Source organism: Pongo abelii, chromosome 23 (genome assembly GCF_028885655.2).
Source record: "Pongo abelii isolate AG06213 chromosome 23, NHGRI_mPonAbe1-v2.0_pri, whole genome shotgun sequence".
Classification (NCBI taxonomy): Eukaryota; Metazoa; Chordata; class Mammalia; order Primates; family Hominidae; genus Pongo; species Pongo abelii.
Window position 1 is genome coordinate 46917682 of NC_085929.1, and position 15631 is coordinate 46933312.

The 15631-nt window shown below is 44.2% G+C and overlaps 2 protein-coding genes across 7 annotated transcripts in view; one reads left to right on the plus strand and one right to left on the minus strand.

Annotated features, from left to right (window-relative positions):
• Positions 1-15631, minus strand: part of MRTFA (myocardin related transcription factor A) — a 216579-nt gene that overhangs the window by 27620 nt on the left and 173328 nt on the right. The window lies entirely within an intron of this gene.
• Positions 4904-5781, plus strand: LOC100438469 (transcription factor BTF3-like). Its single transcript, XM_054543510.2, has one exon. It carries the CDS (start codon positions 5024-5026, stop codon positions 5510-5512), a length of 489 nt encoding a protein of 162 aa, XP_054399485.1. The 5' UTR covers positions 4904-5023; the 3' UTR covers positions 5513-5781.

Below are 15631 nucleotides of genomic sequence, written 5' to 3' on the forward strand. Positions count from 1 at the left end.
ACAGGAGGACGGGAGGATTCTGCGGCAGAGCTCTAAACTTTCATCTAAACAGCCAGAATTCTGGTTCTCAACTGGGTTCGAAACCTCACAGAAGTTCTGGATAGACAGTCAAGGGATCTGTGTTCTAGTACTCAGTGCTACGAATTACTGCTGGGTGACATGGGTTGTAACTGCTTTCTGGGTCTAATTTTCTTCCAGAGTGAGAATCTGCCCGCCTCTCAGATCCCTTGTAAGGAAGAAACGCCAGTGAGAGTGCCCTGAACCAAATGGTATATGTGTCAATATATTCAGGTGTTGCTGTCACCAAATGCTGTAATTTGGTTGAATCACTGGCTTGATTCACTCACAGGTCAGCTAGTTTCTGTACCACAGCCAGAGATTCTCTGTCTAAAACCCTGGCTGACTTGCTGCCTCAACAACCCACACTGGCTGTCCCCAAAGGGTAAGGCACAAACCCAACTTCTAGAAGAACAATTCACCAGAACATCTTGAGGACATTATCTTCATGTACAAAGGGTGGTGCACCACTAGTGGAGGACAGGTGATAGGTGAAATGGCTACAGCATACATAGTCCCCCTCATCTGCAGTTTTGCTTTCCACGGTTTCAGTTATTCTAGGCCAACCAAGGTCCAAAAATGTTACAGTATTTTGAGTGGGCCCATATTCACATAACTTTTATTACAGTGTATTGTTAAAATTGCTCTAATTTCTTACTATGTCGGATTTACACATCGAATTTTGTCATAGGTCACATGTATAGGAAAAAAAACACAGTATATATAGGATTTGGTACCGTTTGCAGTTTCAGATATCCACTGGGGGGTCTTGGCACGTGTTCCTCAGGAATAAGGAAGGATTACTCTATATGAATTCCTATTTGGTCCTATTAAGGACATTTTCATGTAATGGCAAGAAAGGGATTAATATCTATTGGATGCTTGTATGGAAAGCACTGTTCTAGATATTTTAAACCTGTTAGCTAATTTAATATTCCTAATCATTCTACATGGTAGGTAATATCCCATTATATAGATAAGGACAGGGCCAAAAAGGAAAGGCAAGCAAATAGCACGGATAAGATTATAACCTAATTTTTTTAAGGGTCCTGAATTGGAAGATATAACCTAATTCTGTATCACCCTCAACCTAGAGTTCTTTCCACTCCTCTGTGTTGATTTCTTAACTTCTTCAAAAGTTAGAGAAGAGAGGCCAGGCATCGTGGCTCAAGCCTGTAATCCCAGCACTTTGGGAGGTTGAGGCAGGTGTATCACCTGAGGTCAGGAGTTCAAGACCAGCCTGGCCAACATGGCAAAACCACATCCCTACTAAAAACACAGAAAAATTAGCCAGGCATGGTGGCAGGCACCTGTAATCCCAGCTACTTGGGAGGCTGAGGCAGGAGAATTACTTGAACCCAAGAGGCAGAAGTTGCAGTGAGCCAAGATTGCTCCATGGCACTCCAACCTGGGTGACAGAGCAAGACTCTGTCTCAAAAAAAAAAAAAAAAGAGAGAGAGAAGAAAAGAAACTGTTGGGTAGGGGGACAAGGTAGCTTCAATGTTCAATGACACACACTGTTTAGATGCATATCTGAGTCCGGGCAACATACAAGAGTCAACTTGACCACAGCACTGGGTAAAGACCAAGGCAAAGAAGGCTCAGAAGAGGGGTTCAGGGACCCGTCTGAGGGGCCCCAGGGCTCTCAAGCATTGAGAATCATCGTTCAAAACCTGGAGCTCACCACGTAACAGCCTTTGGGCACTGATACTAGAAGACAAGTTGGAGAAGCTGAGACACGATAACTGGTCAGAAGAACCAGAAACGAAGACCAAGAAAAGAATTCAAGATAGGGCCGGGTGCAGTGGATCACGCCTGTAATCCCAGCACTCTAGGAGGCTCAGGCAGGCAGATTACCTGAGGCCAGGAGTTCAGGACCAACCTGGCCAACATGACGAAACCCTGTCTCTACTAAAAATACAAAAATTAGCTGGGTGTGGTGGCGGGCACCTGTAATGCCAGCTACTCGGGAGGCTGAGGCACAACGATCGCTTGAAACTGGGAGGCGGAGGTTGCAGTGAACCAGGATTGCACCACTGCACTCCAGCCTGGGTGACAGAATGAGACTCCGTCTCAAAAAAAAAAAAAAAAAAAAAAGAATTCAAGATAATAATGACCAATCCCAAAAGACTGTTTCATTTTATAGTAATAATAACATGATAATCTCACTGGATCCTCTTCATAGCCCATGAGGCAGGGACCGTTATTTCATGTGTGATGAAACTGACACTGGCTGAGATGCAGTAACCTGCCAGATCATTCATTCATCGAGTTGTGGACCCCAACCCAGGTCTAGTTCTGCCTTCCCTTTCTTCCCTTGTCTAAACCTTCTGACAAATGTGTCAGTTTCTCTCAGTCCCTGAGTAGGCCAGCTTAGTCTGTGCTCCTCTTTCCTCATTTTTAATTCTTCTCTCTGAGAGCAGATTCAGCAATTTCAATAGCTACTTCTGCCAGGAGAAAGGAGGAGGGAGCACTGGCCCCTCTTCCTTCAGGTTTGTGTCAGGACTTCCTGTTGGGTGTTTCTCAGTTCATCTGGGGAGAGGCTGGAGTAGCCACAGCAAGTGCTCTTGGTGCACCGGGGTTTGAGGAGGAGAGGGCAACTCCTGTGTGTCCCGCCAGCTTTGTTAAAAGCCACCATGTGGAGGGCAGCCTAGTGAAGGGATGTAAGAGTGATACAGGTAAGCCCTGGGCGTTCTTGATTATAGGAGCAAATGACAATGGGGAGTCAGAATCACCTCAAGTTCCATGCCAAGGAGGTAAGACACGAGGAAGCAAAAAATAGGTTTCCAAGTTTAGGCCTCTGCCAATTGAAGAAAAAAAGAACTTAAAGTTACCCCATAAATGTGTGTCCAACTAGGAGGGCTGCATTCATCTCAGACTCCATCTCCCCTCTCCCTGCTACCTTAATAGCTTTGCCAGGAGGAGCCAGCATATTACTCAGAACTGCATTTTCCCAGACACTCCAAGAAAGCAGTCTCTAGAAAGAGAAGCCCCCAAAGACCAATGCAAAGACAAGAGCCATATGTGTTTACAAGAATATACATATTCAGTATCAGAGACAGTTCTCGATCCTTTCCTGCTGCCCCAGGAGCTAGTTCCATTGGAGCTCTTGTGTGGCTTTGTGTGAACAAAGGGAAGTGTGCAGAAAATCCTGAAAGGAAAAATAACCAAGATCCCCAGAGAAAACAAATGAACAGAAGTGGCCAAGAGGTGTGCCATTCTTAATCACAGTTTCAGTTCTAGATGTGGACCCCGCCCCTGGCTGGCTACAACTACCAATTAATATTCTGTTCCCTCTTTCCAGCACCCATTTTCTTTCTCTCCTAACTTGTTTGCTGCCTAAATTAAATGAGGTCATTTGTGAATTAAAGAAATAAAAAGTGAAAAACTGTTTCCACTTTATTTTAAAATACATACTGGCATCCAGGCCAAGCGCAGTGGCTCACGCCTGTAATCCCAGCACTCTGGGAGGCCGAGGCAGGTGGATCACCTGAGGTCAGGAGTTTGAGACCAGCCTGGCCAACATGGTGAAACCCCCCCACTACTAAAAATACAAAAATTAGCTGGGCGTGGTGGTGCGCGCCTATAATCCCAGCTACTCTGGAGATTGAGGCAGGAGAATTGCTTAAACCTGGGAGGCGGAGGTTGCAGTGAGCCGAGATCGTGACACTGCACTCCAACCTGGGTGACAGAGCAAGACTCCTTATCAGGGAAAAAAAAAAAAAAAAAAAAAAAACATATATATATATATATATATATATATATATATATATATATATATACACACACACACACACACACACGCACACACACACACACACACGCACACACACACACACACACACTCACTCACACAGGCATCCAATATATAGCAAAGGAGGGGCTCAGTGCTGTGCTCGGCGTGTCGACACAGATGTGTGATGACAGTGCGCAGGGGCCCCAGGGCCAGATTGGTCTTGATTTAATCTGGCACTAAAGAGTAAGTATGAAGACTCTTAAAAACCAACCTACCTTGGTAATTTAGGACATCAAGCCAACACTTTTCCCTCGTCAGCTCCAGATTTACTTAAGTAGGTAAATGAGTCTTCTAGGATTCTCAAGCAGTTCTAGAAATGCCTCTGAGCAAGGAATGACAGCAATTCATTATGAAACCTCATTTCCTCATCATTATCATGAAGGAATATGTATTAAGTGTCTAGGTCTGAATGTTGCTTTATTAGGTGTTATCATAGTAAAAATGATGGTTCCTATCTCTGATAATATGCCAGAAGCTCAACAACAATTCTGTAACCAGAGGAACTCAAAGCCTATGAACATAATACACTTAATAGAGGTCACTGGAGTGCCACAGTCCAAGTAGCCCTTCTTTCAGGAAAGCCTGCTGGGTTTCTTTTTCCAGTGTGGAAGCAGGGAGCATATACACAGAACATCAACGGGGGCTACATGTGTGTATGGGAATAAACCCATTTAACAAACGAGGTAGAAACTAGAAATATATCCATCCATCCATCCCTCCGTCTGCCCACCCACCCACCCATCCATCCATGTATCCAATAAGCAGCCCTTAAGTAAGCACTATGCCAGTCACTGAGGATAAGAATATACAGATGGGGTCCCAGTCCTCAAAGAGATGATGGTCTAGTGGGGAAAAGAGACAAATATAAGATGGAAGTAAAACAGTAGTGGTAATTTAAGGTGCTGTAAAGGACAAAAGAGGCAAAATTTGACCTGGGGGAACAGTGTGTAAATGAATTGAATAGGAACACCAAAGGCAGACAAGCAAGAGTGGGGAGATAGCTGAGGCTAAGGAAGAACTAGAACACAAACATGAAGGTATAAAAGAACAAGGCCCTTTAGCTGCCATCTTGCGTCCCCGCATGTGTGCGCCTAATCTCAGCTGGTCCACCCGAGACCCCTTGAGCACCAACCCTAGTCTCCCGCGCGGCCCCTTATTCGCTCCGACGAGATGAAAGAAACAATCATGAACCAGGAAAAACTCGCCAAACTGCAGGCACAAGTGCGCATTGGTGGGAAAGGAACTGCTCGCAGAAAGAAGAAGGTGGTTCATAGAACAGCCACAGCAGATGACAAAAAACTTCAGTTCTCCTTAAAGAAGTTAGGGGTAAACAATATCTCTGGTATTGAAGAGGTGAATATGTTTACAAACCAAGGAACAGTGATCCACTTTAACAACCCTAAAGTTCAGGCATCTCTGGCAGCGAACACTTTCACCATTACAGGCCATGCTGAGACGAAGCAGCTGACAGAAATGCTACCCAGCATCTTAAACCAGCTTGGTGCAGATAGTCTGACTAGTTCAAGGAGACTGGCCGAAGCTCTGCCCAAACAATCTGTGGATGGAAAAGCACCACTTGCTACTGGAGAAGATGATGATGATGAAGTTCCAGATCTTGTGGAGAATTTTGATGAGGCTTCCAAGAATGAGGCAAACTGAATTGAGTCAACTTCTGAAGATAAAACTTGAAGAAGTTACTGGGAGCTGCTATTTTATATTATGACTGCTTTTTAAGAAATTTTTGTTTATGGATCTGATAAAATCTAGATCTCTAATATTTTTAAGCCCAAGCCCCTTGGACACTGCAGCTCTTTTCAGTTTCTGCTTATACACAATTCATTCTTTGCAGCTAATTAAGCCGAAGAAGCCTGGGAATCAAGTTTGAAACAAAGGTTAATAAAGTTCTTTGCCTAGTTAAAAAAAAAAAAGAACAAGGCAAGCTCAAAGAACTACAAGTAGTTTGATATGGTTGAACCAAGGAACTCAAGCGAGGATAATGGGGCTAGAAGGATAAGCTGGGCCCGCTCCATTAAGAACTTTAATGGGCTAGGCACAGTGGCTCACACCTGTAATCCCAGCACTTTGGGAGGCCGAGGTCGGGGTGATCACTTGAGGTCAGGAGTTTGAAACCAGCCTGGCCAACATGGCGAAACCCCGTCTCTACTAAACAGACAAAAATTAGCCGGATGTGGTGACACACACCTGTAATCCCAGCTCCTCAGGAGGCTGAGGCAGAAGAATTGCTTGAATCCAGGAGGCGGAGGTTGCAATGAGCCGAGATCATGCCACTGCACTCTAGCCTGAGCGACAGAGCAAGATTGTCTCAAAAAAACAAAAACAAAAACAAACAAACAAAAAAAACGTTAATGTACTACTGTAGAGGCTTCTGCTTCAGATGGGGTAGACATTTTTCTGTATTTTTGCCACTAAGTACTAGTTAAAACTCTGAACATTCTATATAAAACAAGTAAAAGTAGATTCTGTAAGGTGGAGAGAACTGGCTAGGGACCATGGGACCCAAAAAAAGAGACATGGTGGTAAGTTCCCCACCCCCTCCCTTTTTTTTCTGCTTCATATATCCAGGCTTAAAGCTGAAGATGCTGGCAACCCAAAGATGCCAATGGGTACAGACAAAAAAGAGCCCCAGCAAAATATGTTCTCTCTAGCCAAAGGATTAGGAAAGGGCAGCCCAGCACGACAGAAAACTTTTAGATACTTGTTCTACTCCAAATACCACAGAAAAAAATGGTGGTCTCATTCCCACCTCCCCCTAAAGGCCAAGTTAGCAATCTAGACTTCCATCCTTGCAAGGGTGTAATGAGATGCCCCAATACCCTTGGCTGGGGTGGTGTCATAGAGGGCCAAGTAGGAAGCTGCTTTCATTCCCACCAGCCAGTTACAAACACCCCTCCCTACCTGGCATTCATAAGGCACCTCTCCCAGTCCCTGCTGGATGATGTCAGAGGAGGGCTGGTGGAGAGCCATGACTTTCACCACTGCCCAGTGGTAAACAGCATGCACCCCCACCATGGTGTGCATACAGACTACCTTGGGAGCTGGAACTCTTGCCCCAAATGAGAAGTCCCTCTCCTACCACCAACTCAAATGTCAATGGCTGCCAAATGAGGAACCTGAATTTCTATTTCCACCTGGTCATAAAGAGATGGCACCATCCCCACCTTCCCTATTGAACCAGATCCAAAAGGTCAGCTGAAACAGGAAAGAAAATACAGAGACTCCTAACATATTACAAACATATTACAGCAGAATAAAGGAGACAAAGGAAAGATTCAGTGAACCAGAATACAGAATAGAAATACCCAATCTGAACAACAGAAAGAAAAAGAGACCGGGGAAGGGAAATAAAAGAACAGAGCCCCAGGACCCTGTGAGACTTTAATAAAAAATCTAACATTGTGTCACAGAAGTGCTGAAAGAGAGGAAAAAGAGGGTGGGGCTGAAACAGTTCTTACATTAATTGCTGAAAACTTCCCAAATTTGGCAAGATACATAAGTCTACAGATTCAACAAGCCAAGTTAAACCCCAAATAAGATAAACTGGAAAAAAATTTATAGTAACATACGCCATAATTAAACTTTGGAAAACTAAAAGAAAAAATCTTTACAGCCACAGAAAAACAATTTGAATGACAGCGTATTTCTCATCAGAAACCATGGAGCCCAAAGGAAGTGGCACAATATTTTTCATGTGCTATTAAGGATTGTATCCTGAGATCGAAGTGTAGCCACCACATTCATCAGGGGAGGGATACGTGGCAAGGGAAGGATATAATCAGAACTGCACGGAGGTGGGTGGGGGAGTTGCTTCTGACTTGATGTTTTATGTTTAAAAAAAAAAAAAAATGAGGGCCTGGTGCAGTGGCTCACACCTGTAACCCCAGCACCCTGGGAGGCCAAGGCCAGTGGATCACTTGAGGCCAGGAGTTTGGCACCAGCTTGGGCAATGTGGCAACACCCACTCTACAAAAAAATTTAAAAACTAGTCAGGCATGGTGGCAAACCCAGCTACGTGGGAGGCTGAGGTGGAAGAATTGCCTGAGCAGGGGAGGTCCAGGCTGCAGTGAGCTGTGATCACACCACTGCACTCCAGCCTGGGCAACAGAATAAGAGCCTGTCTCAAATAAATAAAAAAAATTATCAAGAATATACCTGGTGACTGCCATATATTAATTTCATTACCCCCAACATACACACTCTCACAACTCCCCTCCCTCCCTCAATTTTGCACTTTTCAAACTTATAGAAACATTGAAAGAACAAATAATGAACAGCTTTATAACTCCGACCTAGATTGACCATGGCTAAAAGATTTATCTTTTACCCATATTTATTCTCTTTCTCTCATATACCGTAATTTTTTTCACTTATGGAATCACTTGAAAGTTGCAGATATCAGTTATGACATTTTACCCCTAAATTCTTCAGTGTACATTTCCTAAGAATAAGGACATTTTCTTATATAACTAAGATACTTTTAAAGCACCTGAGAAAATTAATTCAATATAACCTACAGTCCATATCTGAATTTCCTCAACTGCCTCCAAAAATGTTCTTTTATAGCTGTTTAGATTTTTCCCCCAATCCAAGGTTTTTTGTTTGTTTTGAGACGGAGCCTTGCTCTGTTGCCCAGGCTGGAGTGCAATGGCACAATCTCGGTGGTGCAATCTCGGCTCACTGCAACCTCCACCTTCTGGGATCAAGCCATTCTCCTGCCTCAGCCTCCTGAGTAGCTGGGATTACAGGCACCCGCCACCACGCCCGGCTAATTTTCTGTATTTTTAGTAAAGACGGGGTTTCACCATGTTGGTAAGGCTGGTTTCGAACTCCTGACCTCGTGATCCGCCTGCCTTGGCCTTCTAAAGTGCTGGGATTACAGGCGTGAGCCACCACACCTGGTCCCAAGATTTAATCAACAATCATGCACTGCATTTGGTTGTCAATTTGGTCACAATCTAGAACAGTACTCCTACCTTTTTCATTTTCATGACACTGACTTAAGTATCTAAGCTGTTTGTCTTGCACAATGTTCTGTATTCTAAATTTGCTTCCTCATGATTAGATTTAGGTTAAACTTTTTTGGCAAGAAGAAAACATAGGTATATGTACTTCTTAACATCAAGGGGCACATGTTATCAGGCTGTATAACCAGTGATGGTGCTAAAAGTTTGAAAGGTAACACCAGATCTGTCTTTGTAATTAACACATAATCTATGGGGTATCATTTTGAAGCCATGTGAAAATCCTGTTTTCCCACAACTAACTGCCTAATAACGGTTTTAGCATCTATTGATGATCCTTGTCTGAACTGATTTTTACAAAATTGATTTTTTCAATAAAATTGCAAAATAGCAAGGACTGCATTTTTATGATCACTCTAGTAATGTTCAAGAGGCCACTTAAAAGAACAAACTGGCATGACTGGGTGAATGGCTGTGCTATTAACACTCCCAGACAGGTGATCCAGGGCGAGTAAACTTAGGGAAGTGGGGGAGAGACTGTGCTCAGTCTTGGAGAATCACAGAACTCAAGGATAGGCATGGAAGAGAGCCCGCCCAGCACAGGAATCTGAGGAGGGCCACACAGGCAGGAGGGGAGGAGGCAAAGCTATTATCTGAGTAAGCTTCAAGAAAAAGCCTGTAGACAGAAAGAGAGAGAGACGCTAACAGTGGGGAAGTCAGGCAAAATAAGGCTTATAAAGTTTCCAGAGAATCACTTATGCTTAGGACATAGCCAGTGGTCTCAGAGCTATGCCAGTGGATTGGTGGAAGCACAAACTTACTGCAACAGATTAAAGAGTGAATAAGAAGTGAGAAAGTGGAGTCAGAGGTATGTGTCCCCTAAGAGGTTACTTACAGATGTGCTAACAGTTCATTACTCATTCATTCTTCCAATAAATATCTGTGAGCCTATATGTGTCGGACCCTGTTTTAGTGTTGGGTTATTCATGTTTTCGTGGAGCTTATATTCAATTGAAGAAAGATATACATAAAACAAACATGTAACACAGTAGGAGGCAGTATATGCTATGAAGAACTATAAAGCAAGTTATAAGTGACAGAGTGATGGGGTGAGGTCATTTTATATGGAGTGGTCAGGGGAAGACTTTCTGATAAGGTGACATTTGGCTGGAGGTGGCAGCTCATGCCTGTAATCCTAGCATTTTGGGAGGCCAAGGCAAGCAGATCGCTTGAGCTCAGAAGTTCAAGACCAGCCTGGGCAATATAGTGAAACTCCGCCTCTATGAAAAATACAAAAATTAGGCATGGTGGTGCATACCTGTAGTCCGATCTATTTGGGGGAGCTGAGGCAGGAGGACTGTTTGAGGCCAGGAGGTTGAGCTAAGACTGAGCCACTGCTCTCCAGCCTAAGTAACAAAGTGAGTCTTTGTTTCAAAAAAAAAAAAGAAAAAAGAAAAAAACAGTGACATTGGAGGAGAGATGTAAAAAAAGGGAGTGAGCCCTGCAGTCCTCTGGGAGACAGCCCTCCAAGCAGAGAACAGCATGTGCAAAGGCTCTCAGTGAGATCCTGCCTGCATGGCATCAAGGAGGCCAGGGTGGCAGAAAACAAGGAGAAGAGTGGGTGAAAACACAGGGAGACAAAGCCACACAGGACCCTGTAAAACTGTGAACTATAATGAGAAGAAATAAAGTAGAATGGTGCCTGCGAACCTTGACACTGACAAAAAGGCTTCTGAGGGTAACATAAATAAACAGGTTTGCTGAAAATGGTCTCCTTGTTTTCCCCAATAACCTCCACAATGTGTTAGAAATTACCTCACTTCAGCTTCTCAGTACTTACTATTTTCCACATTTTACAGTTGGGAAATGACTTCCCTGAGATCACATCCTAATCAACTAAGAATGAACACTAGACTCTGGCTCTTTTGATTCCAAATCTTTTTATTTACATATATTTCCATCAAGAGGTGGCAGAAGGTAAAGGAGTATAGAAAACAAAGTGTGTGAAACGCCCGATGTGGTTGTAATTCCAACACTTTGGGAGGCCAAGGAGGGCATACTGCTTGAGCTCAAGAGTTCAAGCTAGCGAGACCCCATCTCTACAAAAAAAATTCGCTGGGGCTGGGCGTGGTGGCTCACGCCTGTAATCCCAACACTTTGGGAGTACGAGGTGGGTGGATCACGAGGTCAAGAGATCAAGACCATCCTGGCCAACATGGTGAAACCCCATCTCTACTAAAAATACAAAAATCAGCTGGGTGTGATGGTGCACGCCTGTAATCCCAGCTGCTCGGGAGGCTGAGGCAGGAGAATCGCTTGAACCCGGGTAGCGGAGGTTGCAGCAAGCCAAGATCACACCACTGCACTCCAGCCTGGGCAACAGAGCGAGACTCTGTCTCAAAAAAATAAATAAATTAGCTGGATGTGGTGGCACACCCCTGTGATCCCAGCTACTCGGGAGGCTGAGGTGGGAGGATCACTTGAGCCCAGGAGGCAAAGGTTGCTGTGAGCCAAGATCACACCACTGCACTCCAGCCTGGGCAACAGAACTAGACCTGTCTCTAAATAAAAAACCCCAAGATGAAACAAAATGCATGACGGGTTACCAAATAAATAACAGACAACAGTGATTTTAATCTAGTCTTTCACATTTGGCCATCTTTTCCTAGCTATTCCTTTGGAAATAAATGCTGCCTTGTCATTTTCTCTAATATTGGCAATGAGACAGCAGGGAAGGCTTCAGATCTAACCTCAGAGAATGTCAAAGGGGCACAAATACTCCTATGTCTTTTCCCTTCAGCACAGCAGAAAAGAGAGTCACTGTATAATCAAACTCCATCCAAAGTTAACTGAGTCTTTTGCCACATCCTTTGGCCCTAGCATTAAAGTTTCTCATACAGCTTTAGGCAGTTAACTGACTTGCCAAAAATGACCAGCGATATGGTACAAAGCTATAAGAGAGGCAGGCAAGCCAGGCTTTTCCCAGCATTGGAGATGAACGCTCAGAATTTTTCTGTACCCAGTCATCTTATATGCAAAAGCGTCAGCTGTCTTAGAAATCTGCCATTAACTCTCGGCCGGGCACAGTGGCTCACGCCTGTAATCCCAGCACTTTGGGAGGCCGAGGCGGGTGGATCACGAGGTCAGGAGATTGAGACCACCCTGGCTAACACAGTGAAACCCCGTCTCTACTAAAAATACAAAAACAATTAGCCGGGCATGGTGGCGGGCACCTGTAGTCCCAGCTACTCTGGAGGCTGAGGCAGGAGAATGGCGTGAACCCAGGAGGCGGAGCTTGCAGTCAGCCGAGCTTGTGCCACTGCACTCCAGCCTGGGTGACAGAGCGAGACTCAGTCTCCAAATGAGGAAAAAAAAAAAAAAAGAACAGAACAGAAATTTGCCATTAACTCTTGAATCATGGGGACAGGGCAATCTTCTACTTCAGAACTCTTGGGAAGAAGAGAATAAAAATATTCTATGCCATACTAAAAATGAAAAGGCGGAGGAGGCCAGCAGTCCACAGCCCAGGGTTTCTCCAAGTGTAGTTCAAGAATCATTTGTATGAAAATGTCTATGGTGTGCAAGAATATCTTAGAATGCAGATTCCTAGGCCTTAAGAATAATCTTTAGTAAGCTCTTTGGGTAATGCTAGAGCCACTAAATTTGAAAAACATTGCTTCCCTAATCTAACAAAGGCAAAGAAGAGGCGAGAAAGTAAGAATTGTATTTGCTTATTCTATAATACCAGGTGCTGATTAAAAGTACACTTAGTAAAGAAGGACTTGCTGAATTTTCTCAACAGCTTGATTCAAAATGTCAATTCTGTTGGCCGTGTGGGTAAAGAGCTTTAATTTCCTGGACTCCTTTCAGGATCATTGCAATGCATACTTTTCTGGGAGTCAGAGAATCTGGGCTTTTTGCCATCTTCCTCACACCCTGGCTAGGGCCTAATTCAGATGGGATGGATTCCACACCCTGATATTTTTATCAGCGGCATGGTAGTCACCCAATGGAAACCAGTGACAGAAATGTAGTCCTTGGTCTTAGCACCCAAAAGGTGAGGAGCACCGGTAGTGCAGGGAATGGAGAGGGTTCCTCACACACTGAGTGACAGAAGAGGCTGGCTGTGTCACTGGTGTGTAAGGGTTGACACTAGCACTAGACAGGATTTTTCTTAGGATTCCACATCCAGGTAGATCAGAATCTCTTAACCTGGAGCACACTGTACCCACTTTAGAGCAGCTATAGATCCCTGGAACTATGTGAATTTTAGGTGCTTGCTTAGACAACTGTGAGAGGATATGGAAGATTCCCTATGAAGAATATATGGCACAAAAGAAATCAAGAACCTCTGATGTACCAAAGGGTTATTATGACAAAAGAAGATGCCCATGGCCTTCAAATGAACAGCAACCTGAAAGCACTTGTACTGAAGCGCTTACAAATGACACTTCCACCACCTCATCTCACCAACTATGGGTCCTGCTTTGATGCTGTTTTCAATTTTCTTTAATACTGTATTTATTTATTTATTTTTGAGATGGAGTCTAACTCTGTCATCCAGGCTGGAGTGCAGTGGTGCAATCTGGGCTCACTGCAGCCTCCATCTCCCCGGTTCAAGTGATTCTCCTGCCTCAGCCTCCCAGGCGCCTGCCACCACAGCTGGCTAATTTTTTTTTTTTTTTTTTTTTTTTTTTTTTAAGTAGAAACAGGGTTTCAATCATATTGGCCAGGCTGGTCTCAACCACCTGACCTCAAGTGAGCCACCCACCTCAATCTCCCAAAGTGCTGGGATTACAGGCTTGAGCCACCACACCCCGGCCTCTTCAATTTTCAAAGATTTTTTAAAGTTGAAATTTTGGCGAAAGCATAGCAGGCTATCATCACAAAAATTCCAATGTGGACAAGAACCACTATAAACTGTGACTTTCAGGAATTAGCACAGGGTTTGCAGCCAGAAAACCTGAATTGGGTCTGCCTATCTTTCAGTGCCCATGTAACCTACAGCAAGTCCCATGACACCTCTGAGGCTCAGTAGCCTCATCTGCAAAATGGCAATTATACTAACTGCTGCACTGAGTAATTATTAGCATTAAAATGAAAGTGCTTTGCCATCTGCTAGAAGCTATGTTAAGCTTAAGGGCTGTTACTGATGTAGCTTTTTTTTCTTTATTACTATTCTGAAAGAAACAGCAGGTATACGGAGTCAAATGCTGAGAGCTAATTGGACCAGGCTTGACTTCCATTTTTTGTCTTTCTGTTTTTAACTGACACACTAAAATGCCTACAAAAATCCTTTAACAAAGACCATGAACCAAAGAGTTGTCAACAGTTCGAGAGACTGACCATGATAAATGAGCATCAAAACTAAGTTCATGTGAATCAATGAAAGAATTTGGGTGGCGGGGTGTGGAGAAGAGACTGCATATTCTGGGGCAAGCAAGGATCCAAACTAACAGTCATAAAGCGTTCTTCATACACATCCTGTTTTGGTATGCACGCTTGCCGCCACCACTGTTTTGGCACCGGCTATCACCCCCACCCAAACCAGCAGGAAGACCAACTCCCAAGAATGAATGTAAGAAGTGGAGACGCAGGATGCGCAATCTTTTCCTTCCCAAGAATGCAAACTGCTCCAGCATCTCCTGCTCTTGACCCACTGATGGTTAAAGAGGCTCAAGACTGAGACAGGTGAGCACACAATCTCATTTAGCACAAGTATCGACACAGGGAATTCCAAAAGGTTAACGTACCAGTGGTCAAATATTGTGAATCTGACCTTCTAGGCTTCTCTTTGACATAGGCCAGGCATGTTTATATCTAGCTTTCATACCACAGCCCACTCTAAGACCCTGGATCAGTCTATTTTCACTCCAGTATACTTTTTGGCAAAGTGCAAACCAATTTTTTTAAAAAAGCTACTGCCTCTTTCTGAAGTCCCCATAATCAATATGTCTAAGTGATGTGTTTAGAATACAAGCTCCAGATCACCTGTGCCCTCCTGCAAATAACATCCCACCTGGCTGAAGTTTGGTTTTTTTTTTTTTTTTTTTGAGACAAAGTCTCGCCCTGTAGCCAAGGCTGGAGTACAGTGGTGTGATCTCGGCTCACTGCCACCTCTGCCTCCCAGGTTCAAGCGATTCTCCTGCTTCAGCCTCCCGAGTAGATGGGACGACAGGCACGTGCCATCACACCCAGCTAATTTTTTGTATTTTTAGTAGAGACAGGGGTTTCACCATGTTGGCCAGGATGGTCTTGATCTGTTGACCTCGTGATCCACCTGCCTCGGCCTCCCCAAGTGCTGGGATTACCGGCGTAAGCTATCGCGCTTGGCCTGAAGACTTAAATCATCACCATCATCAGTTATCTATCAGGACTCCCCTTGGGCATGTGATTCTTTAAGACGTGTATTGTTCAGGTAAAATAGTGAGTAGTACCTACAAGTGACGTTATAACCTTCTTGATAAGAAGTTAGCCTTGGATATCTCAGATTCTTCAATAACCAACTATTAATGAAACTTAACACTGCTGTACTTTTTAGACATCAAGCTGTAACAAGAACTCATATCAAGAAGACTACTTTCGGCCAGGCACAACGGCTCATGACTGTAATCCCAGCACTTTGGGGAGGTCGAGGTGGACGGATCACCTGAGGTCAGGAGTTCGAGCATGGTGAAACCTCGTCTCTACTAAAAATACAAAAATTAGCCGGGCGTGGGTGGCAGGCGCCTGTAATCCCAGCTACCTGGGAGGCCGAGGCAATTGCTTGAACCCAGGAGGCAGAGGATTCAGTGAGCCA

Excerpts from the sequence above, each read along its gene's own strand:
- LOC100438469 (XM_054543510.2), top strand. The coding sequence starts at position 5,024 with ATGAAAGAAACAATCATGAACCAGGAAAAACTCGCCAAACTGCAGGCA.